This window comes from Maylandia zebra, linkage group LG8 (genome assembly GCF_041146795.1).
Source record: "Maylandia zebra isolate NMK-2024a linkage group LG8, Mzebra_GT3a, whole genome shotgun sequence".
Taxonomy (NCBI): Eukaryota; Metazoa; Chordata; class Actinopteri; order Cichliformes; family Cichlidae; genus Maylandia; species Maylandia zebra.
Window position 1 is genome coordinate 21,153,008 of NC_135174.1, and position 26,045 is coordinate 21,179,052.

Sequence of the window (26,045 nt, forward strand, 5' to 3'; positions counted from 1 at the left end):
CAGATTAAGTTATACTCCTTGTGACAACATCGCAAAGGCTCTTCCCTCCCCCTACAGTCGGTGCTGTAAATTTCAGGCAGGTGTGGCAATGATTGAAGGCCTTATGACAGACCTTTGCAAATCCTTTAATCCATTCATGAAGCACAATAGGGGGCACTTGATGCACTTTATTCTGGTACTTCTCCCCATCTGGCTTCTGTAAAACACACTCAGAGGCTCTGAGAGCCTTGACAGGAGCCGATCACATGACATTTTGAGTGCTTTGACAGTTCAACATGGATTAAAAAACCCAAATTAAACTATTATTTGGACATAAAAATATAAGAAACAACTTTTTTCCCTGCATGTATTATTTGTTACCTTAAAGCTTACATTGCTTTTGCACATTTTTTTTTGGCTAAACTGCACAGATTCTTTGCACAGAAAAGTGTTTCATTCCCAAACCAGGGTAAGAAAATACTGTAAGGCAGGCGAGAATTTATATGTCCTGTCCAAGGGTGCAGACTGCTGGAATCTCTGTAATTTTATGACCATATGGATTGGAGAGCAGCTTGCTATCTGTGACGGAGTGTCAGAATTACAGCTGAGTGTTTATGATCTATGGATTTGTGTCCCACTCCAGTGACTCTTAGGGCCGCTCCTTCAAACAGAAGACTTGTAATATCTCACTGAGAAAGAGAATAACCTCAAAAGTGAAAACATGAAGGGAAATGAAAAACTGCTAAGATCCCACATGTTTTCTGGAACATCACAAGCCTATTCCACATATATAATTGAAGTTATTTACTCTTAAATGTGATTTCATGCAAAAAGTATAACAATTAAAAACTATTCCCATAATCAATTCCCGGGTATTTGGCTACAAATCTGCATCTATGGTAACAAAGGTGTCAAGGGGTTTGTTTCATTCAGTTGATCTAGTTATTGTATGCTGCCCCCTTGAGCTGTGCTTGAGTACCTCACTATCCTGAAAGGTTTTCCTCCTGTGTAAAAAGTGTGATTATGTAGACTTGGTATATTTTGTTTTAAAAATTCAGTGACTTTTGGAAGAGAAGCAATGTGTGCTATATATATAGAAAAGTTTCTTGACAGATACACAGTACCGTGCAAAAGTTGAGCCACCACTCACCTCTTCATATTTTATTTCCACAGAAACAGACTGTCCTTTAATTTAAAAAATACTTTTTCTTAAAGTCTTTTGGACTTCTTCTTTGGACACTGACTCTTTTTTTAACTCTTTCTTTATTCCAGTCGTTGTACTTGACCATTTTCAGAAAAATGTGTTTTCGTTTGTTATGTCATTGCCAGTGAATGAATCACGAATCATTCAAGGATAAGAAGGAAAAATTAGACACCATACTCAAGGGATATAAAACATCTTATCAAAGAACCTTCAAAAGAATCTGCAGATACTTTCTTATTAGCAGCCTGTTAAAGATATCAGTTTTATTCAGACATAAAAGAGTATTTTTGCACCAACAAGTTGATTCCCAAAGAACTATTAGCCAAAAACTTAACATATCCTGTCACGGTGTGCAGTGTGTCCTTAAAAAAATGTGGAAACTGGACATATGGAGGTAAAAACCTACCTACAGTAGATGAACAGTATCTGAAAGTCCTGCCATGTTCTTTAATGAAAAAAAAAAGCCCTATGAGATTGACTGACTGTTTTTGATGTTAACTGTTTCTGTGTCTGGGTCAAATGGCTCCAATTCAACTGAACCTCGTGTTGTGTCAGTAGGTTAAATGTATCCATCCTTCCTTGAACCAGTGATCGCACCCGCCAATCAAGACCACATTAATCAACCATAGTGTCATGCGGCATGGGGCAGAGAAAGTGGTCAACCCTGCATCCATCCATCACTCTGGCTGTAACATGTCAACAATTTGCATCTTGTAGGTATAGATACAAATACCATACAGACAAAATGGCGAGTAAGATTCTACACAGAGTGACTAAATCAATTTGTCTCCATCGCTGTTTGGGCGAGACTGAGCCAAAAACCCTTTCTGTCTTTTTCTCCTTTTCTCTGTCTGTGCAGGTAAAGTGGAGAATTGGCTTCAGGTGATTTGGGGAAGATCTTATCTTCTGTTAACAGAGGAATGACACCATAATGGAGCAGCAGGGGTGCAATTACCTTTCAGCCCTCCTCCTCCTTCTTCTCTTTTTTCCCGCCACCTTCACCTCAGCCTTCTCTGACAAATTAAGATTAATGATGGAGATAAGTAAGAAACCAGCCTGCCTTCCAATATCACACAGTCGAGTTGAGTGTGAGAACACCTTATGATCACAGCAAGACAGACTCAAAGCCATGCGCATCCATTAAAATGTCTTAAAATCCAACTTATGTCCAAATTCATTAAAAAAACAATTTTGAAATCACATAGAGCTGCTTTTCTGTGTCGACAGAACAAATTCATAAAATACAGTTTATTACAGATCCACCAGCGCTATAAAAGTTCATTACATCATAGAGAAATGCAACAGGGAGGCACACCTTGATAGACACACCTACCTTACTGCCACAGTGGAGGGAAAAAAGTCACGCCACTGTAATCACGACATCAAATAATCGAGTCTTGGCACATGACTCTATTTTTCGGGTTGATAAGCTTTATTATTTTGTTTGTACCACTTGGTTCTTCTTCTTCTTCTTCTTCTTCTTCTTCTTCTTCTTCTTATTATTATTATTATTATTATTATTATTATTATTATTATTATTATTATTTTGGGGTGGTGGTTCGGGAGGTGGAGCAGGTCATGAGCTAATCTGAAGATTGGTGGTTTGAGTGTGTGTGAACGTTTAATCTTAGATGTAGAAAAAAATTCTTGCACAAAATAATGGGTGAATATGACATGTTGTATAAAGCTATTTGAGTTCTTCACTAGAGTAGAACGTTTTATACTCCTACATGTATTCACCATACTGCTCACTTGCCAGCAATATGTTCCTAAAAGTGGAAGGTGGCCAGGCCTTCCCCCGTTCTACTATGGCCTACCACCGTTTACTCGACATGGCTGAATGTGTGACCCCACTTCCCCGCAGCTGGAGGTGTCTGTTTCACAGTCCTCTGTAATTCAGGACCTTAGTGGATAATGTTTCACAGGTACAAAAGTTTCTGCTTTAATCCTATCACACAGAGTGAGTGGTCAGGGCTTAGGGCTTCTGCCTAATCCCAGGTTTATCCATTCTGGTCAGCTCTGAGACCGAGAGTATGCAGAGAGGAAGAGATTACCGTCCATCACTGATTTTATTCAGTCAGTGTTTGCACAGCAAACGGCAAGAAGAATCCGTTATTAGTAGCTATTCCACACCTCAGTGCACAAAGAGGAAGAGCAGTAATAGTTACAGTTAAACATCTCTCCTCTGGCTGCTGTTAAACCAGCTGATGTTCAGAACTGAGGAATTCTACTGTGTATCAACTTGAAATGACTGAAAGTGAAAGTGTGATTGAAGCTGTATATATATTTGCTAACTGAAACTAACTAAATAAATAAATGATCATTTTAGAGATCAAGACAGGTTTATTGCATTCTGTCAGAGTTAAAGTAAAACATAAACTAAAAGGGTCTCTAATGGCTGGCAAATCCGTGCTTTCTTGTGAAGGGCTTGTCATCTTCACAGCAGGCGGTTTTGTGCTGAAACATGCTTTGACGTGGCTTCCTCTGGAGAACACAACCTGTCGCAACTTCACACTGTGTCCTTGTCACAGCTGCAGGTTTAAGTCAGTCTACATCACTCTGCAAGAAGGATATTTGGCAGGAGCTATTTGGTGGCATGTTATAAAACATAAGCTACAATTTGAAAGGTAATGACTGTTTTTTAGACTAAAAACTGGCTTTTTTCACCTCAAAAAGCATGGTGAGTTTTCTTGCTCTACTAACAGAATTTCTGTTAGGCCTGATATGTCTCTGCAGAAAGCATGCAAATGCATGAAATTTAATACATATTCGCGCTGACGACAACAAAGCAAATTGCTGCATCCTTCCACAGGTCCCTTGAAGTGTGAGACTTTAAGGAAGAGTGGTTCTTTTGAAGGCAGGTAGAAGGCGTTGCAGGGCTGAGAGGTGCTGCAAAGGGCATGTCCAAACAGACTTTAGGCCCTGAGTGATGGGACAGGGGAAACGGTAACAGGACACCTCACCCTTGCTCTCATGTCAACACAGCCATGTGAATCACAGCTGTGAGAATGCCCGAAGATCCAGGAGACAATAGGCGCCAACTCTCAGCAAGATCTATCTGTGATCTATGTTTTTACAAAATCTGCAAGCTTTGTAACCATCAATACGTTGGTCAGCATCGGCTGCGATTTTTCCAGCCCTTTGAAATGTTTTAAACAGTTGAGTAATAAATCTTTATCTCTCATCAGGGGTTTCTGTAGTAGGTCTCACGTGGAAAAGGATAAGTTAAGATGCAATGCATCACTGGAGTTTAAAGGGCTCAACTTAAGCACCGCTTCACTGGTGAGCCATGAATTGATGAAGGTAAGAAAGGTAATCCATATGGCTTCTGTAGTAATTCAGAAGGTAAGTAGCTGTGTAGTTACCTGCTGGCAAAGCACATTTACTGGAAAGTAGAATAAATAATTATGTGCGGTGTAAATATATATTCACACTGACTCCAAGTGGAAACAGTAGTTAGATAAATGCAGTTGATTGAAACAGGGAGAACCAAAGGTAATATAGAAACTGACTGAAGAAATAAGTATCACAGAACACATGCTGCTTTTCAGTTATCAAGTTTATTGGCAGGTCTGTGGACCAGAACCAATGAAAAGGTGGGTACCAGTGGTCTAATCCATGTTGGGTAGACTGGGTGTGCCTTAATTCTCCCTTCTAAAGATAAATTCGAGCCTTCAAATGATTGTGCCAGCAATACATAATAGCAAATGAGAGACTTTAACTGAAAACAAATCCCTTTTCTTTTATTCCCGGTTGAAACTGTTGACTTGTTGGCATCTCTTTGCAATTACATAATTTCAGAGATAGAGGGCAGCAGACATCAGTAAAACCCCCCTCAGTGGGTTCATCCATTTTTTTTGACTCGCTCTTTAGATTTTTCCAATAAATGTAATCATTTTGCTTGTTCGTAGTGAATCTGTAATGCAGTACCGCAGTAAATGCATAACATTAAATTGCAAAAATTCATTTTTTCAAGTAAAATCAATCCAATCTCATCACTTTATTCATGTTTTCTAATGTTTTATTTTGCAAGCTGATGTTAATGGACACAGAACACAGTAAAATCATTGAGGTTTTGTCTGCCTGACGATCTGTAAAGCATGTTTTGTGATGATTATATTACAATGATGGTTTTTTTAAAAAGAAAAAACAAACTAAATTGATACATTTAATCCAAAAAGATTACACAAAATTAAAAACAAACAAACAAACAGAATAAATAGTTATTTTTTAAGAATGGAATTTCAAAAACATATGAATGAAAAGAAATTTACATGGTAATATTTTTACTGTATCAGCAAACACTTTGCACTGTCATACCTTGATATCAAATTTGATCAAAATGCTGAAATTACATAATTGTTGCTCAAAACATGACATTTAAGTGTAAGGTACTTGATCCAACCAGACTATTCCTGATATAGTAAGACTAAATATTATAAATCTATCATACAATGAACAAGGCTTTACCGTGTATCCAGACCTTACTGTGTATAACCACAGTTGGTTATCTTTCATTACAGTAGGTTTCTTGAGAAAGTCTTTAATATATCAGTGGTATTGAAAACTCCATGGTCTCTGTTGCACTAATACATTGTTAAGTCCATGGGTGCATCCTCTGTAGGCTTCTGCTGCTCTTTTTTGCGTGTGTAGGCTGCATGTTCATATGTGTAGATCAAGGCGATGGCAATGAGAGAGAGCACTGTGTAAGGGATGACCAGGTAATATCCTACTTGCATCACTGAAGCCTTTCCCTTCAGGGCTACTGGAACACCCTCAGTATACTTTTCTACAAAGGTTTCTGCCATATTGGTCGCACTGATGTTCACCACAAACAGGATGAGGACTATCACAGACAAGCATGCTGCAGGAGAATAAGTAGCATTAGAAATATCACAAACAAAAGAATAGAACAAAAATCACACCTTATTTTTTCATGGAAATGCCCCAGCACTTCCGCTTGTGCAACTGCAACATGCTTACTGCTATAACATATCAGTCACTTACCACTGAGAGAGCTGCAGATGTAGACTCCAACAGGCCCCATGTAGGTTTCATAAGGATTGCTGACACTATTGTAGAGAGAGATGAGGATGCTGCATGCCGAAAACAGCAGACAGAGGGCAAGAAGGCACAAAACCAGACCGTGTAGGACTACTGAAGCAACTTCTCTTCCTGCCAATGTAGGAATCACTAAACACAGAAACACAGGTTATTATGGTCCTACATTTAATGCTGTACTGAACTTCCATGTTTATTGAGTACAAGAGGCTGGTAAAACTGCCCGAGCAGTTTCATTCTCCTTCACGATGGAAGTTTTGATAGCATTTGTCTTTATTTTGAGATATCTGTCTGGGACTTCTAATCATAACAGCTTGTGTCAGAAGGAAAAACTGTTGACAGTGTGTTCTTTTCATTATGCACACTAAGAGCGACACAGATTCTAGAGTAAGACCAGAAGCTGGTGGTCAAAATTAATCAAATTTAATTTAATTTTCCCCATTGCTTGAAGGTAGGATGTGTCAGCGACTGAAATTTATTAAACTAAAATAAAAACAGTTACCATTGTGGAGATATATGAGAGAACTTTGTTGTTTGAGTCTGTTTCTAGTTGGTTGAACTTTTGAAAATTACCTTGGAATGTATCTGTAGCTCCAAACAGGGGGCAGGAGGATCTCTCTAATATTCCATCAAAAAGGGCCAAGGTGATCTCAGCAGATCCATTGTACAAACCAGTAGCCTTTTGTGCGCACTCCATGGTTGTTATAACCCACTTTGTTGACATGCCATATCCAATAAGCCCAACAGATATAGATGTAGCCAAAGCACTGGATATGAAATGCAGAGTCTTCTTTGTGGAAGGCATTATCACTGTATTCCAGTTACACTAGTTAAACACGAATCCCAGAGTTTCTTCTCTAAAGCTCTGGTGAAGCCACAGAATGAGATCAAGGTCCTCTGAGCCTCTAAAGATTCTCTAAGTAATTCTCATTTACCTTCCTTGTTGGAGGGGAATATAGATAGCTGGTCATAAAATGTCATGTTTATGGCTGCGACCTTTGGTTTGAAGGGAAACATGGGGCTGGTTGTCATAGTAGAGACACCTGTTTCACCAACAATAATACTGGTGCCATGCCATTGTCATGTAAAAAAAAAAAGAAGAAAAGAAGAAATATACAGTTTATTTGTTTTTGAAGTAAATTATTGTAAAGTGCAGATGATGAATCTGAAGATCTGAGCCAAACAAAACCCAACAACTTCAAAACATGTAAAAGAAATATGTCAAATCTTTCAAGGATTCTTGATCCTGTAATTCAGGAACTTCACACACCTTCTGCTGGACTTATTAAAAAAAACGTTTGCAGCCTTTGGTTTCAAAGTCCTTTCCTTGATATTGCAGGGCAATAAAACTTATTGCAGATGAATTATTTATCTTGCATGAGAAAGAAAATTACTGGAAGAGGGCTGTCACTTAATAACACGCATACGTCATCAATAAAGCACTAAAGCTATCAGGGGAGTGTCACAGATTATAAATCACATTTACACTATATAAAATGTCAAAATTACAGAGAAATCAGATTAGCGTGTTTCACTGTGGATCACATTTCACAGTTTTTTTGCTATTTGCTGCTTTCTGAGAATAGACAGGAAGAGTGTTCTGCTTTTCCAGTATGACTGGAGCTATAAACCTCAGGGCAGGGATACATGCCTCCTGATAAGGACAGATAAGCAGCTACAATGATCGAGAGAATCATTTTTTTCCATTCCCCTAAACCATGACGCATTCAATTCTTTGAACGTGTATTTGCTCATATTAACAAAAGACTCTTGTGTCGGTCTATCACCCATTGTTGCAGTTCAAAAAATTATACATAATTCATTCCCTTTATTTAAATCACAAATCCCCCTCGTTTCATCTCTAGTATTAACTGTAAAATGTAATCCTATTAAGATAAAGCACACCTTCAGAAGGAACCACACGACTTTGTAACAAACAAACAAAAAAAGTGAATCTGTAATGCAGAAGTCCTACACACACGTTGTAATAAAGTTTGTGGCCAGACTGCGGCTCCCTCTCTTCGCCAAAAACAGAGAGGATCCGTGCGGTTGCTGACAGCTCTGTTATATTGGAGTAAACACAAACTCCTCCCTCCCGGTGACAGGCGGCAACACTGAAGCGTCGCCTCGGCTTTTCCAAGACAATCTGCGCTCAGGACTGAATATTAAAGCCATCTAAGGTGAGTGATGAGATTCCTTTATGGCATTGCATCGTCTTTTTTGCACCCGGACACTTGTATATCGAGGAGGTGAGGGAAACATCCAAATTTTCAGTCATTTTCCCAGTCACGTCAAACGCCGTGTTACCTGTCCGTTACGCACAGCAGCGCGTGGAATTTTCACATTTAGCGTCCATTTCAGGTGCGCATTCAGCTTTACCGTTGCAGTGAGTGAATTCCTCGTAGAAGTCACCATGTTTATCGTGTGCTTAAATGCTCTGAGCTCTCCTTTTGACAACCTGCAGCGACTTCTGTCAACCCGGTGCGTCAGTGAATATGGGTTAATGGATCAAGCGTTTGGAGTTTTATCCTGATCCCCTGTCTTGGGGTTTAGTCTCCCCCTTCTACCTTGTTTAACCGTCATGTTTTTATTTAGAAACCATAACAATAAAAATGATCATTCTTGTCTTCATACTTGCTAGCTGACTCTTACGTGGGCTGCAGTTGTGCCAGTTTCAACATGTCGGTGACCACGGCTGCATTACTACTTCAGATATCATGAATGGTCTTCTTAGACTTGCAGTCATAGGAGGACCCAGGTTTTTGAGTCAGGTTAAAATTTGACTCAAGTTTAATGTTATTTGGTTGCTGAATGCTCTGTTGGCTCCGAAGCATTTGAACATTGGTTTTAATGTAATGATCACCAGAAATGACATTAATCCCCAAAGGGAAGAACTCTCCCCTGGGAGGTTAGAGGTCAGGGCCAGCAAAAAATCAGCATCCCCGGAGCAGATTGCTTGTGGCAGTTTGCCAGTTCAATGCAAGGGGGAAGATGCTGTGCTGTATTTGGCATTTGATTCTTATCAGACCATGGAAATTAAAAATTAAATGAACCGAGAAACAATTGAGTTTGTGCTCTGCTGACCTTCAACAGGAGCGGTCACTTTGACATCCTGTACTGATGGATGGACTTCAGTTTAAACACCACGCAGAAACAGATTTGTAGTCTTGCACTGAAATTAATTCTACATGCTTTTCATGTCACATTTTTCATTTCTTGCTTGGCCTACAGTGGACCAAGCTGCCACTGTACTGTCACTACACACTATTTTGGGCCATAACATTAGCCAAGTTTATAGAGGTGCTGTTACTTGTATTAAGTCTGTTAGTCATCCTGACACAGCCAGGTTCTACAGCCTGAGTAGAGCCGCCTCCAGAATGAACTTGGATTAGTATCGAAAATAACAAATGTCTGTAATATCTGGTTCATTACAACATAAAGGAGCTTAAGGATCTTGCCAGACAAACCTGAATACTCTGTCAAGCAAAGGTTAGTTCTTTGAGGACCTACCAAGATTTTCTTGCTACTAGACTATGAAAGACAAATCAATTACATGTTCTCTAGAAACCAGAGAAAAATTCTTAGAGGGAAGGTATTATGCTCGATTCTTGCACTGTATTCTGTATTCACTTTATATAAGGCCTTGGTGCAAACCCTTAGGTCATACGCTGTCTGAAACAAGCCATTTTTAACTTTCATCTTCTTCCTTTTAAGCCAGCTTTTTTTCCTGATTGGTCGCCCGTTGCAAACAGAAGGTTTGATCTGTTAGTGGCCAGGACTTCTGCTCCCAGCAGGAGCTTTGTGACTGGGATGACAGAAACAGATTGTCTAGAGCAGTCTGAGGCCGAGGTTTTTTATTCTTCGTGATTAACTGCACATACCGACAGCTTTTTAATATGAATATCTTCTATATGTATGACAGAAATAGGAAAACGCATAAAGGGTCTCTGTTAAATTTGAAAAATAAACTGTAATGTGTCTGTATTTCTTCATTTTCTTTTTATTTTGTAACACACCTTGCATCATTCTGCTGGTTCAATATTAATGCAGCTGTCATGCAACATGTTCTCCTTAATGCTCATTTATCTTCTCTTTTGTCTCTTATGTAGACAGTCTGTGTCTGAATTTCATTTAAATTATACAGCATAGACCCAAGGAAGATTCTGACACTGCTCTGGCAGAAGCTAATGAGGATGCAATGAAATAAACAAATAGTTTGTGCTCGCCAAGACAAATGAGTCTGTGTAAGGGAAGAAATAACATTTGACTGCTGAGTGCTGCTGGCAGATTGATTTGGCTTTCATCTTCTTGCTATTCATATTTGACTTGAGCGAAACGCTATTCGTTGAGGGTAATTTGTACTTGCTCTGCTGAAGGATACCGGATGTAAGTTAATCTCTGGCATAATCAAAAGGCCCTGTCCGTGGTATGTTCTGTACCTCCTTCTTTGTTATATCTCGAGAAATAAGTGTGAGAGCGCGTATATGTTGTTTGTAATAGCGCCTTGGTCTCGTAACTACTCAACAGTTACTAGCTGCAGCAGTTATTGCCAGCTTACATTTAATTGGTGTTTTTTATCACCGCCAAGATGTTCTTTTCTAGTTCTGCTCTGCTATAGATAGAACTGAAAACATGGTATGTTGGAATGTGGTGAATGTAAGTGCCTTTTAGTGTGGGTGTGCTGCGTGAAATGAACAGATGTGATGATTAATGAAATCCAAAGTGAGGTGGGTAGGAGTGTGATGTCCATACCTGTAGTTTCTAACAGCTTGCTGGATATAAACCTTAAATTGCCAATTCAACTATCTGCCACTTCTCTCTTAAGTTCTGGAAATGCTTAACTTTGACACATCATGTTGTGCTCTCTCCTAGACTGCAAATACATTAACTGCACTCTGCTTGAAGGTTTTTTTTTTCAAGCACATGTTTTTTCACGCTCTTTTCAAATAGGCGGAGAAGGAACTAATTGGTATAAAGTTGAAACATTTAGGGATGAGTCTGGTCTGACCCAGAACTCATCAGATATTTGCCAGCGGAAATGATCATAGCCTTGAAAAAGGGCTAATGAATTAGGCATGGGAATTGTCACAGTAAGATCTTCCTTTTGATGCAGATAGTATTTGTATCCAACCTGCTATTTTTTCTGCTTTCCTTGGTGGAAGTTTATTGAATCCCATTAAGCTGCAGCATGTTGCAATCGTAGGCTTGTTTGTGTTTGCGGCGAATGTTGCAGAATTCAAACCCTGCAGTCTTCCTTCTAGATGTTGGCTTCATCCTGAAAACACTAAATAATGAGAAAACATATCTTTAGTCATGCAGTGAGAGAAGATGGAAAATTAACCCTTGCTTTTAACCCTGCTATTCCATTTTACATCCAAATACATAAATGAGAAGTAATGGGGAGGATTAACTGTATAGATCTTCTGTTTTTAGATGTGAGCTCAATCGACAGTTAAAGCAAACTGTAACTGAAAGCACTGACATAACAGTCAAACTAAAAAAGCAGAAATGGCATGTTAGTGGTGTTTTGCTTCCTGCTGTAGGGCTTTGGTAGGATACAGACAGGCCTGTAACCTCAGTGAGCTGGGACTTAAATGACACACAAAGGGTTTTCCATGGAAGGAGGCCTTGTTACATGGATTAAACACGTGGCTGCTACAAGGGCAGACAAACTGCAAGCTGAACAAACTGGTACCTGCACTTGTATCTTTCTGAATCACAACAGTCCTCACCACCTGATCTGTTACACCCCAGACCAGCACAGCTGCAAGGAAACGAAGAGACTCAACATCTTTTTTTAAAATAAGTGAAAAACATTTAATCATGTTAACATTCAAGGTTGCCGCTCCTTTTTTTTGTAATAGCCTAATTTGGCATGTAGTTCAGGGTACAGCCTTGCTAACATACTTTTGTTTTTAAAGTGTGTAACTTTCAGTACATTTTGGCCCAGTATACACACCACTACTGTGTTTTAGGCATCCTTAAAAAAGAGCGACTTGTCAGAAATGCTGCTGGCCTACGTTTAGTCTGAAAAGTTAAAGATTGTTTTTGTCTGACTGAAACGCAGACTTTTTGTAAACAGTGATGCAGACAGCCACGTCCACTTCCTGATTGGTCTGCTTTTTGTTTTTGTTTTTCAATTTTTGTGTGTACTACTTTCCCTGGCAATAGATTTCTACTAAAGAAATCTTGTTTTGCTATTGTTGTCTTTTCTCTGTAATCATACACTATATGAGCAAAAGTACTGGGTATCACACAGCAATGCCCAGTACACTACACATTATGTATCATATCTCCAGGACCTAGTCCGTCATGGCATGGCCACATGTCGTCTCCATCTGCTGGGCAGCCTGAGGTCTTTTGGGTTCTCTGGACATTATTGAGGACCTGTTACGACACAATGACGGCTTCTGCAATCTTGTTGTCTGTTGGGGAGCTGATAGCATAGAGAAGGACAGGAAAATAGCCTTGTAAATAGGGCAAGTTCTGTCCTGGCTATTCCTTCTAGACTATATAGAGGATGTGGGTGAGAGGAGGATGTTAGCTAAGCTGATGTCCATTACAGACAACACCCTTCATGCCTTGCATGAGACTGCATGAGACGAGGCCCTGAGCAGCTCCTTCACTTGTAGACTGCTATAGCCACTTTGTAGGACAGAGTGCTTTCGTTGGTCCTTCATCCCGACAGCAGTCAGACTGTGCAACACCCACATAGGATAAATAGAAGCTAAAAAATACATTTGTATCCATTACTACTTCCACTGCACCTTATGTGCAAGTAAAAAGATATTTTAGTGTATTTTGTCTTATATAGTAACCATTTGTACATAGTATGGTACACTAGTCTGCTTAATTATTCTATTTTTATATTTTTAATATATCTCTAATTGATTTTTTTCTTCCTGACCCTTGTGCTGCTGTAATCACTGAAATGCCCCCAGTGCAGAATTAACAAAGTCCATATATACCATGTAAACCCATGCCATGAAGCTCCCAGCACACAGTTGTTCTCCTGATGTTAATACCAGACGAGGTTTGGAGCTCAGTTATTGAGTTAGCAGAGTGTTGGAGCGTTTTACGTACAATGTGCCTCAGCACTCAGCAAACCCGCTCTGTAACATTATATGGTCTGGCACTTTATGGCTGACTTGTTGCATCGACGGCATCCTGTTACAGTACCACACTCAAATTCTTTGAATTCTTTAAAATGACACATTCTTTCACAATTGTTTGCATAGGCAGACTGCATGCTCAGGGTCTTGATTTTATACACATGCGGCAATTAGACAGAAAACACTTGAATTCAAAGATTAACCCAATACTTTTGCTCATATAGTGTTAAGTTGCTCTAAGTCGCTTGTGTCTCTTCTTGCTGCATGACTCCTTGTTGTTTTTGTGGCTGAAGATATCTTTATGACTCAGTCTTGGATGTTGTTGCCATGCTCAAGAATGGATTTTGTGGCTGATCAGATGCTTCAGTGGGATAGATAAGAATCTAAGTATTTTAGCGTCCCTGTAAGGCCAAATTGAAGTTGGGGAAATTTGCTTTTGTTTACTGTCAGCTGTGTTAAAGAGTCAGCTGGATAGTTGAAGCATTGAAACAGCTGGATAGAGATCAAAGTTGCCTCTTTTCAGATGCTTCGGAGCTCACTCACCTCTGTTCAAAGGAGGATTGTAAGTTGGCCCTGTGAAAAAACAGTGGAGCTGAACACATGAGACACAAAAGAAGAGACTTTAAAATTATATTATTTAGGCCCTCCCCTTGAAAAAAACAAAATCACTAAAAGAGCTGCTTCCTGTCTCATTTATGCACCTCAATTATGTGTACCTACAATGATTATTCACTGGCATGATGATAATGATAACTGATTAATCATGTGAGTCATTTTCAAGCAAAACTGTTTAGCCTGCTAATTTAACAGGGGTTTGTGATGGCTTTGTGCTCTTAGAAACAGCAGTGGAAAAATTCAAGGACAGGAAACACATCTTAGCAGTTAGTATGAAATAATGTCTACTTGTGATGGTGTATCACAGGTTACATCCTGAGCATGACCCTGGATTGTAAGCATCAGTAAGGAAGCTTTTTACCTCAAAGATGGAGCCTCAGGAGAAACTAAAACTGAGTTTGTGCAAAAAAAATTATTATGTAACCATCTCATGATCCTTACTATTCATTTTAGGATACAGACCGCTAGGTTCGGCCCATCTGGTTTGAATAAGAGAATATAGCCCAGGGACATACAGAATTATGTCACTCCACAAGTAGTAATGCGGGTGTTACCTACCCCAGACAACGCATAGTTTTTTAGTTGTGTTTATGGAAGTTGATACATAAGAGCTTTACAAAGTAGACCACAACGCTTTTAGATGACAAGGTTTTTGGACAATGGTATACACATATTTCTATAATCTTTAAAGTGTCTTTATGCTGGTGCTGGCTTGTGTTTTGCAGGAAGTGCAGCAGATGGACAAAATGTATTTTTTAATAATCACAAGACTCAGCTGGCCAGTTTCTTAAGATATGATTCTAACATAAAAATTAAGCATTTTTAGCTGAAAAATGGCTTCCTAAATCGGTGACCTGCTCAGTGCAGGTAGGGTGGAGCCCAGAAGAGATTAACTCCCTGCACACTGTGGCGTGACTTAGCTGAAGGGAAAGCAAACATATACCGCTCTTGGCTTAAAACATGTTCAGTCCATTTTACTTTATCCGAATGGATGACTTGGAAAAACAAATATTAGATTTTCGATGGAAAACAAAGGGCAGCGTAGAGGCTGGGTTCACATTGGCAGCTAAGAAGAAAAAAGACTCGGCTTTTGAGGATATCTTTCCAGGCTCGTTTGTTTATTCTTAGCGTGATTCAAGATGCAGTCATCTTGGGTCCACAGATGTTACACCTACACATTCCATTATAGCTCGATGTTTATGATAATGTGCAATGTCTCCAGAGTTAAAAAAAAGAAAAAGAATAACGCAAAACTGAACCTTCCCCCTGTCTGTGTGTGGAGATTAGTGATGTTTCTAAATAGTATCTGGAATTACCTTCTTTTTAAATTTCAACCTGTACTGAACTTCCATATTCTTGCTTAGATGCATTTTAAGTGGCTTTTAATTGAGTCTAAAAGTGGCTGCGTCGCATGTGATGATAGCGCATGTAGAAAGCATGATTAACTTATCTCATCTCTTCTGCAGCACAATTTACAAAGGGCTCACATGATCTTGTGACTTATGTTATCAGTCCTGTATAATGTCAGGTAGGTTTATTCTCTGCAATATGTCAGCATATGCAATAGCCTTTCTTTTGCATCGCCATAAACTGCTCAGTTGCAGTGGCTCTTGTCTTTACTAAAACATTATTGCCGGGTTCTACTCTTTCAGCTAACATCAAGTGCAGTTAGTTTACTAGTTGTTGCATGTTGTAGAGTTTATCTAGTGTAAAGCATTTGGGAGCTGATCGTATGGCGATAACATGAAAGCTGGGTGTAACTGGTGCGAGAGAAAGAGTGAGTGATGGTGAGAATAAGGAAATAATGGTTTGGCTGTGTCACTACAGAGGGTGTCGACATGGAGGAATACAGTGCTTAATGAATAATGGATGCTTACTAAAGAAGCTCATTTCCTATTCATTCTTTCAAGGCTGCTGCACAGGGAGTTGTTTGTGATCATTATGTCAGTCCTTCAATATTTTCATTGTGTGTTTTCAGAAATATGATGCAGTTTGACGGCACTGGAATAACACCAGCAAACAATTTCACCCAAATACAATGGGGTAATTTAAAAGGATGGCTTATTTTCTTTGATCGCTTCACAACAACTACAGAACAACTATTTTAACACACAAGTAATTTTTTATTAGCTGACTATGTGAAGAAAAAAAATCAGAGTCACGCTGTTATTTTATTCCTTCAGAGTCACAGCCTTTCCTGGGTTTCTTTTTAACATTGGTATGCTGAGACTTGTAAAAATTGCAAATGTGCTGATCATCACGAAGGCCTCCAGTGACAGAGACGAGCATTAATTCAATATCTGGGTTGTCAGTTTTTGTGTCGAGCTGAAAAGATGTGGAGTGTAGAACAAGGCTGGATCTCGTTCATTAAAAGCACCTTTTAACTTTTGACTTTGGGAGGCTGGATAGTGTCGAGGCTTCTTCTTTTTTTGACTATGATGATTGTGTTGAAATGAGTTTCAGCAGTTCGATGCTGCAGTGAAACAACAGTCAGGGGTTAGCCAACATGTAGTGTGTGCTGATAAGCATGAAGCATGTGCTATATTTTCACTCCAGCCCTTCTGTAACAATTCTACAGGGTAATATAATCACTGGTCTGCTCCTCAAAAATGTGCTTATAGCTGTTTGAGGTGTTATCACAAGAGATGTTTTCCATTAGAAAATAAATCACCAGTTTGCAAAGGCATCAATAATAATTTAGATGTGAGAGTATAGAAGGCATCGTGCTCTAGGGGGTAGTTTGCATTGATTCATCTATGTAAGAAAATACGTGCCATGACATGACTTTGTCCCACTGACCTTCAGCTATGGAAATCTAATCTATAACTGCTGAAACATTTAGACTTTAGAGTGTTTTGAATGACTTGCAGCTCATAATTCCATGTCTATTCTCTTGATTTGTATCCAGAAAGATTTTTATGCTAATGAGCAAAACTGTGCCGTACTGTCTGTGTCTGATCATTGCAACATTTGGTCATGCAGTATGTTTTCCCACTGGGAAAGCACACTGTCAACAATAACACTCCCCCAAACGCTGCCAAAGCTTTTTTGTGCTCAGTCACAGACAAAGCCACATCTACACCATTTGCTTACAATGAAAGGACATTTGTTTTTCATAATTACTGTCAGCTTCGATGCCAAGTGAGATACAAAAGTGGAGACAAGCCACAGAACCACAAATCGCATCGCTGTAAAAGTTAAGAATCTAATTTAAAAATGTTTATTCGTGATATTATAAAACTATAACTGGTTATTTTGACTTCTACTCATTATTTTCAATCAGCAGGTTAACTGTTGTGTTTAAGCTAAATATCTGTTATTTTTAAATGCTGGGTACCTAAAATAAACATTGGGTTACATTATAAACTTTACAAAAAGTAGCTATATCTCACAAATGATAACTTCAGTAAACACCTTCTTTATACATTTATATGCTCAATAAAAAGTCTTTTTCATACAACATGATGTTTATTTTGTAACTTACAATTAAAAGTTACAATAAAATAGAAAGAAGAATATGATTCAGGGTATGTGGCTACCTTTACAAGTTGCTACCAGTTGGCCAGGCAATGTGATGTGTTTCAGAATTACATTGCCTGGCCAAGTGGTAGCAACCTATTAAGGTAGCCACACACCAGAATAAAGATTTAATATTATACGAAGTAAAGTATGCATCTTGCTAACAATTCAGCTACCAAGTGCTACAGTCAGTCAAATGTTTGCATCCAAATGTGGTGGGCAACAGTCAAATAGCTAAACTCAGGGCTTCAGAATGTTGGTACACAAAATACAAATTACAATGTGACTTTGTCTTTTAGATCATGCCTCCGATGTTTATTGATATAAAACAGAAAAATGGAAAGAGGATCAGCAAAGCCTCAAAGAGGAGAAGCTAGAAAGAGCAAATGTTTGACCTTTTTGCTTAAAATATGATTCAGTTTGTTAACTGATCGCTAAAATGGTTGCTGATTCAGTGTCTTGATTGGTAGATTAGATAGTTATTTCAGCTCTGTCTGCACCTTTTCTCAAAAAGATGTTTTTTTGTGAGAATAAAAAACAAAACAACACTATGTTGGTGTATTTTTTTTCATATGTCATTAGTTTAAATACATTCTGTTGGCTAGGAAAAGCATGCTTTTATTCTGAAAAAATCTGTTGTATGGAAAGTAAAACTAAGGCATCCCCCTCTAATGACATTTCATCATTTTCAAAAAATGCATATCGTATTCCAGAGCCAACAACTTGGATGTAAAGGAAATGCTTTTCATTTGCTCTAGAGCTGATAACAACCTCACTCACTGATGCACTACAAGCCCTGGAGATACAGTGATTGCAACATATGGTGATAATAAGTGAGCAATGCGTGCTAGCAGACTGCTTCCTCCTGTATTTGGCGGCTTGCTTTCGTGGCCTGCCTGTTTCATAATGTCTCATAGAGCTAGATAGTTGTGTGGCAGTTAACAGGGAGCAGGGATCACAGTCAGTCATCAAAAAGCAGAGTGGTTTCTCTCATGGAGAATCATGGCAAGGAGTAAAATGAGGTTGGAGATCAGGGTGATCATAATAATGATGTGTCTCAGGGCCGAGTTTCACAGTGAGTCTCTTTGTGGGCCAAGCCTAGTCAGTGGGTGGCTCTTCACACAAACGTCTATTTTACCGCTGGTGAACTGAGGATTGTTCGAAACTTCTTCCTCCCCACGTTCATTCTCTCTGCATCTGGAGACTAAGCAAAAGACAAATATACACCATAGGGGTATGTATTTTTAATGCTGCTACGCTATATGGCCTATTTTTGCAAAATAACAAATTTGTTATTCGGCTGCAAATGTCATTCGTCCTACTTGAAAACACGACCTCATTTATGCTTCACAGTTTATATTATTTTCCCTGGGGATGTTTGTGGCTTAAATGCATTAAAAGAAGTGGAAAAGGGTGTTTGTTTGCTTTTCATCATTGTTATACCACTCTATTGTTTTAGATATTGAACATATGGATTTTATCTAATATTTGTTTCCTTGTTTCCTACATTCAGCAGTTAGGCTTTTTATCAAAACAGTTTGGCAGTAGTGGGTGACACATGGCTGGCATTAGAGAGGGAAATGCGCTCCGTTGCAGAGAGAGGGGCTCAACAAGGAGACAGGAAAGGATTTGATCATCAGATCTGTCTTCCCTTGAGAGGGAAAACGCCTTGCTCTCTGAACATACTGAGAAACCCCCTCATTTGCAGTCTTTTATGACTGCCTACTGTAAGATGAGGAGGAAGACAAGAGAGGCTAGGACTGCTGGTTTTCTTTGAAGCACAGCATGCCATCAAAGAAATGCTAACCTTTTTTGCATTGCTGCGGTGCTTATTTGCTGGGCCGAATCTGATACGAGGTAAATGTTGAGTCTGTTGTGTGCTGAGCAGCATTTTGAACCAAATCTGACACATGCGCTCTGAGCCATCAGTGATGTCTGTCCAACTTGGCTAAATTGCAAGAGGAAATAAATAAAAAGAGCTCTGTACTTCTGCCAGTTCATCGCTGTACTATCGCATCCAGCAGCTGGGCCACAGCAGGGGACTAGTTAGCTGCTTAGTTAGCCATAGAGATGCCTTCAGCTTCATTGCAAAAACTCATTAGTGCAGACTAGTTGGAGTCCATTTTCATCATGTTCAGCTTGAGTGGCACACTGTTTCTCATGTGTAGCTGCACCAGCAGGTGTTTGGTCCTTCGGCGCTTGTGCACTTTAATCCTGTAAAAAAGCCAAAACTCCTACATATCTGCTTGGTTGTTTTTCATTAGTGCACTTCCAGTAGCTTGATACTTCTGGCTACCAGAAATATCAAGCTACTGGAAACGTTAGCGTGGTAATCAAGGTGAAGCAGAGGGTTGTTTTTATAGTTTCCCCACCCTTGTCGTTACTACCATACCGGTGTGGGGTCTGATATAAAATCCTACATGCTCCAGGCCACACATTTCATCCTGCATTCCTGTGTCTGTAATTGATTCTTGTCAAAATATGGAAGGGGGTTGGGTGTACGCTGTGAAGGGAAATGAAGACGCAGAGAGAAAGAAAATAGGGAGTGGATGCACATTTGACATCATACAACAAGCCCAAGCTGGGGAAGATGAAATTTATGGAGCTATGGTAACTGGTGCCAAAATGCATCCCCCAATGATAAAGAGGAATTTTTAACACATCTTTCATTTGCATATGTCCAATTAGGTTTCCTTTAAATCCTGCTGGGGTGATGTCAACGGGGGGTTTCTGTTTCCGGGTTCCCTCCCCCAGAGACGTCATGGGGATGCCAGCCTTTTTACATTTTGATCCTGAATTCATTTCTGTGGGTTTTTTTTGGGAGAATTATGTATACAGTTAGTTAGCACTTGGCAAATCTACATATGCCCCATAAGCATTTTTATAAGGAACCAATTTTGACGTCTTTATTGCACAAAAAGCACAAATATTTGCTTTTAAATGTGAAGAGTTGCAACTTTCCCTGTTCTAAATTTGACATTACAGTAGTTTGATTGCTGAGAAATCAAAATAAGAAATCGAACAACCTCTTTTTCACATATGAACTTTCAGTTTTGGTTTAGGTGATAGTTCTGGCAAGACGATGTGCAGGAAACTGCGCACACAACATTGCTTTCTCACTGGTAATTCAACTGATAATTAATTATTGTGTTCAGTTGGCTTACACGCACTCTTTGGTGCTGGGGAGCTTGCAGATTGAAGACCGTTTGATGTCCAATCAAACCTCACGTGACATTTGCTTTCTCACATCTTCACACCTCAGCACCTCTGTTGGGTGACATCTAGAATAGTTCAGGGCTGCAGTCCGTATTTGAAAATGGCATATGCTGGTCTCTCTAAAGTTTAGAGAGTTTAATTGTCACTCACACTTCCAAATTACATTGTTTAAGGAGACTAAATATGTCATAATTACACACAGTTTTGCTGTCTGGATTTACTAATATGCAGTAAATATATTCTACTGTGGGCCCTTATCACTAGACTTTCTTTCACTTTTGCACACCCAGTTTGTCAAGTATAGATGAGATATCTGTAGCACATCATCTATCTCACTCTCAAACACACTGCATATCATTAGAAGACGGTTAAAGTTGCTGATTCAGGCGTTTGCTTTTAAAAAAAACAAAAAAACCCTTTTCATTCAAGGAAATGATGCCCCCTACTGTATTCATTGAAATGTTAATTCAGGCGCAGTGGATTACAGAATTGATTAATTTGTATTTTATTTCTAGTGAAAGATGTTGCAATAGTAAAACTTTCTCTTAAGGGCTTCAACTGCATTTTATCATTGAAATCAGCATTGATCTGTTTCTATAGAAACCGACTATTAAAACGTGTTCAAATTGTTGTTCTGGAGCAGAGGAGAACTTGATTAGCAGGGGCATGTTTTACTTTCAACCTCTGGGTTCTCACAAGAAATGATTTTTTTTAATATCTGCATTCCCCAGTGTGTAGCACTGAGAGGATTTCCCTTTCCAATTTAAACAAAGGGTTTTGTTCACATCTCATTTATACACAATCAAATTTTGAACTTTCAGATAAACTCATAGTCGAGCTACAAAATAATAACACAAATATACAGATCTGATATTTACGATTAAATTGCTAAAAGTTCAGAATGCAACAAAAATGGATCGTTTTGCTAAGCCTTGCCTGAATAATTGTCACTTTTCAAGCTTCTGTGATGATTTGCACAAAACGTTAGAAATGCTGTGTCTAGAGCAGGGCGATATGGCCAAAAATATTTATCACGATATATATTTGAAAATTTGCGATAACGATATAACCGACGATATAATTGATGCGAGACAAAATACAACTCCACAACATTACTAGCGCAAAAAGACAACCTTCCATTTATTTTCACTTAAACAAGAAGCTGGTTTTTATGTACATTAAAGCTTTATAAAAATGTAACAGTGCAAATGCAAATTCCTTGCTGAAAGTTTAACCAAAAGGCATTTCCAGTACAAATGGGCTGACATATCCTGAGCATAACCATGTATAATATCCACTGAAGTTAAAAAGAGGTGCTTTGCAACATTAAACTGCAGTGTGCAGTACGTATTTTTCGCACCATAAGGTGCACGGGATTATAAGGCACATTAAGCGAAACAAAGCAGTCAGATAAATCAAACTTTATTAAACTCATTCTTCTTGCTTCCTCCACTTCTGTACCATTGATTCATTAATGTTGAATTCTCTGGCAGCTGCTCTATTCCCATGTTGTTGCAGTATATTAATGACTAACCTCGTATTGTGGATGGATTATCTCAGTTGTTCTCCTGACTGAAGTTTGGTCCGTTTACAGTATCCTGCCATGCGATTGCATTTGTCTCTAACCATGAAGAACCTTCACGTTAACTTTTATAAGTGGAAAAGTGTTAGTGTTCGTCCTCCAGCTTCACTGTTTATGTTATGCTAACATAGCTGTGTCGCTAGCGATTACGTAGCACATCATTATATACCAGCTAGCCCAACTTCAGTAACCCTACAAACGTCACTGCTGTTTAGTTTCCTGTCTTCATTTATGTTGGAAGTGATAGCAGAGCTGTACGTTTGATTTTTTTCAGAAATCTCTCAGTCAGAACATGCAATATCATGCTTAGGTAACTAGCGAAACTAGCGAGCTAACTTCCGCTAGCTTCCTGCTAACTTCTAACTCCGTTAAATGTAATAACTTTTGTTTTCATGGATGCCTGGAAGTTAAACTTTATAGTTACACCTGGTAAAGCAGCAATGCTGATCGTTTTATTAAAGATGAAAGAATTTAGACAGTTTTTAACTCTAAGTGATGCTGCAGTGTTGTTTGACCTGAAGCATACGGAGTTTAGGACCCAGATTACTCCCAGATTTAAGAGCATCTTAGTCCGACAAATATGACAATAACAACGGCCGCTTGCATGTTCTGCAAAAAAAATGTGCTTTGTTGTGTATCTGACGGACAAACACCAAACCAGTTCCACATCACTGAAGTTGCACCATTTTTACAAACCAATTCTGGTTCATCTGTTTCACTCAACAATCGGCCATGTGCGTATGAAAACAAAGGCACTGCGCATGCGCGTTTTACTCCCATTCTATCGCGATATTTCATTTTCCTATCGTTGCCTAACATTATACCGGTATTACCGTGAACGGTATAATATGGCCCAGCCCTGGCTGTGTCCTTGATTCCTTACAAGAGTAAACAAAAGCCGGCCTCTCATCTCTGGTTTGCTCTAAAGCTAAACAGTGATTCCACTCAATAAGAGGACGGTGAGATTGTCGGCTTCTAAATGGCAGTCATTGAGAATTCCTGTTGCGCTGCCATTTGTGATGGTTTTTGCATTGTCACCAAAGATGCGTCTAATTAAAGCAAGCCACATTAACCAGAGTAATTGCATTTTTTTCTCGCTGTTAATGTGTCTGCGCATGAATTGGAGTGAAACGGTTGCCGGATTGGTTTACATAAGCTATATTTTTGCACAAAGAATAAAAAGGCTGTGGGTTTTTATTGTAATGAAACAATTAGATTCTATCAGAAGGCAGATTTTTAAAAATTCAGTAATTAAAACACTGTTAGCTGAGTTCAGTTTACAATAATGTGCAGTGTGATTACAGTTACCCATTTGTCTCCTTTTTATAAAAGTTACAGGGAAGTGTCAGGAACAGGAAAATAAAGCTGGAGTGAATTCTGACAGCCTCTCTGAGTCACATCAGCTGATTGGCAGCCACCCTGATGTCATTTGTTTTTGTGGGGCAAGGACAGGTCACACTGACTGATCTGTATTCCCTCTTTCTTTCCTTCTTTTTGTCTCTCTCTGTCTGTTTCTGAGATTGTCTCACTTCCCCCTCTTTACCTCCTCAGGCTTTAGATTTTCATGCCTTTTTTTGTACCAACTCCCTCTGATACCCTTTGTATCTCCACTTTGTTTCCTTCTATCTTGTGTCTTCCACTGAAACAACGCCTTTTAGTTTGAGTGAAAGAATGCTAATGAAGTCCCAGATATTAGAACAAGAGTTTGTTTTAATGCTAGAGATTATCCTGTTCCCAGTTCCCTCTTCTTACATGTCTCTTTGAAGCCATAAGAAAGGAAAATGGGTGCTGTTTATGCCAGAACAACACAATACTTTGTAAAGGCGACCTTTGTGTCATTTATATTTCTGAGCTTTAAAGATGTAGAAAAGTAAACAACTGCGTTACGACACTGTAATCAGCTTCAGCGTTTAAATTTGTGGTTCAGTTTATTAGAACTGAGGGTAAAATTCTTAGACTTTTTTGTGGGAGGCTAATAAATAATGCATCAAAAGCATGACTGCAATCACAATAGCCAAAATGGGTGGGCTGTCATCACAAGATATGTGATGATGTCTAGACAGACGGGTGCCATTTGTATCAAAGCTAAGTGGTCCTGCAAAGATGTGTTGTGTTAATACTAAATCTGTTTCCACTACAGCGTCATGTTGTAATAAAACATCTTCAAAGGGTAGGCTGATAATTTAACTTGTTTTACAACGGCAAGCTGCACTAATAGGCTAATTGTAGTTAGGTCATCAATCGATCTGACAAATCTTGTCTGATACTAGTGGATTTTGGGAGATCTTGGGTCTCTCTATGAGCTGCCAGTTCTGCCGCTTGTCTAATCACTCCTGACCCTATTAGAAATGAGTCTCTCTTTGTTACTGTGCGGTACTGTCAGTTCTAGGAGAACAAAAAGTGCCATTGTCTGTCATTGCCCTTGCTGGGATAGAAGTAATCTGTGGCAGTTGAGCTGCCTCAGGATTGTTATAATCCAGATTCAGTATTAATGACAGTCTAATCCGTGCATTTTTGACCCTCCAGAGAGGCTGACATGGCATCTCTGTTGTTATTTGCTTGTGTAATGTCACTAATTCTAAAAATGGAGGGGGCTTGCTTTCAGCTTATGTCATTTGGCAAGCGTTACTCTGTTCAGATTTTTGTACCGCCAAGATGCTGCACTTGCCGATACCGACAGACAATGCACCTCTATGTTGTTGCTGGATTTGCCAGATATATCCATAGATTCACTTTGAATTTTAGCAGCTTTGAGAAATGCTTCATGTCCTTGGTTTTCTTCCATTCCTGAAAATATTCCAGCATGAGACCCATGTGCCTGAAAAACATTAATTGTACCCCGTAGCACCACGGGGTGTGTTTGCTCACCCATGCACAATGTGCATTGAGGGCAAATGACATGAATGGTAAAATAGTGCTCCTCTTCATCAGAATGCACTCAGAAGGGGGCTCTTTTGCTTTTTGTTCATCACAAAGGGATTCAGAGATAGATGAGAAGATGTGTGCGAAATCCATCACACAGCTCCTAGCTTGGCACAGTGATCAGTAACCCCCCCCTCCAACCAGAATCCCTCCTACACTTTCTTATCTTCTGTTCTCAGAGCTGTGCACGTGGGGCCTTTTGTTTACAGCTCTTCGCAACGATTCACACCAGTAATCCCTGTGACAGATAGCATGACTGTCTGACAAGCCCGCAACCTATAACATCCTATTTAATAAAGCCAAGACTGATGACTGGGTACAACTTAGTAATAACACTGTGCCTAGCCACAATATGTTTTCACGTTGGTATTCATAAAAACGGCTTTCCACACTTAAAATTGAGAATAAAAGGTAATATTTAACCTATTTTTTTTGTTAAACTCCACTAAAGCATATTTTCATGATTCAAAATAACCCGTTTACCCTTTAAGGGAACCATTGACCAAATTAAGCTATCCACACGCAGTAATGTTAAAGAGCGCAATGAACAAAAAGAATGCCTGAACAGAGCGTTCAAAGCAGTATGAAGACTGAGTTAGCTCACGACGATCACGTCTACATTATTTTAAACTTTGGCTGTTTTTATTACGAGCATCCAACAACAACAAGTCTCCCTTAATCAAATAAATGGCATTTTTACTCGACTCAAAACCTGCAACCACAAAAACTGTCCATGCACTAGAAAATGAAACGCACACTGAACTGCACTGTATTCTACATGAAACACAGCAAACAAATGAGCTCATGTTCTTGCTGTCAGGAAGTGAACCTCAAG

The 26,045-nt window shown here is 39.2% G+C and overlaps 2 protein-coding genes across 5 annotated transcripts in view; one reads left to right on the plus strand and one right to left on the minus strand.

Annotated features, from left to right (window-relative positions):
* Window positions 1–5,027: 5,027 nt before the first annotated feature.
* Window positions 5,028–7,142, minus strand: clrn3 (clarin 3). Its single transcript, XM_004561170.3, has 3 exons — window positions 6,818–7,142; window positions 6,191–6,376; window positions 5,028–6,047 (listed from the first exon to the last, which is right to left on the minus strand). The coding sequence occupies exons 1-3, from the start codon at window positions 7,047–7,049 to the stop codon at window positions 5,770–5,772; spliced, it is 696 nt and encodes a 231-aa protein (XP_004561227.1). The 5' UTR covers window positions 7,050–7,142; the 3' UTR covers window positions 5,028–5,769.
* Window positions 7,143–8,302: 1,160 nt separating this feature from the next.
* The window catches only part of ptprea (protein tyrosine phosphatase receptor type Ea), a 61,441-nt gene continuing 43,698 nt past the window's right edge, over window positions 8,303–26,045 (plus strand). For 3 of the 4 annotated variants that reach the window (XM_004561166.5, XM_076887591.1, XM_004561167.6), the window contains exon 1: window positions 8,303–8,424. The gene's annotated coding sequence lies outside the window, so the exon portion shown is untranslated. Of the gene's footprint in view, window positions 8,425–18,659; window positions 18,725–26,045 lie in introns of those variants that run through there. The other variant, XM_012921866.5, reaches the window with a different exon arrangement.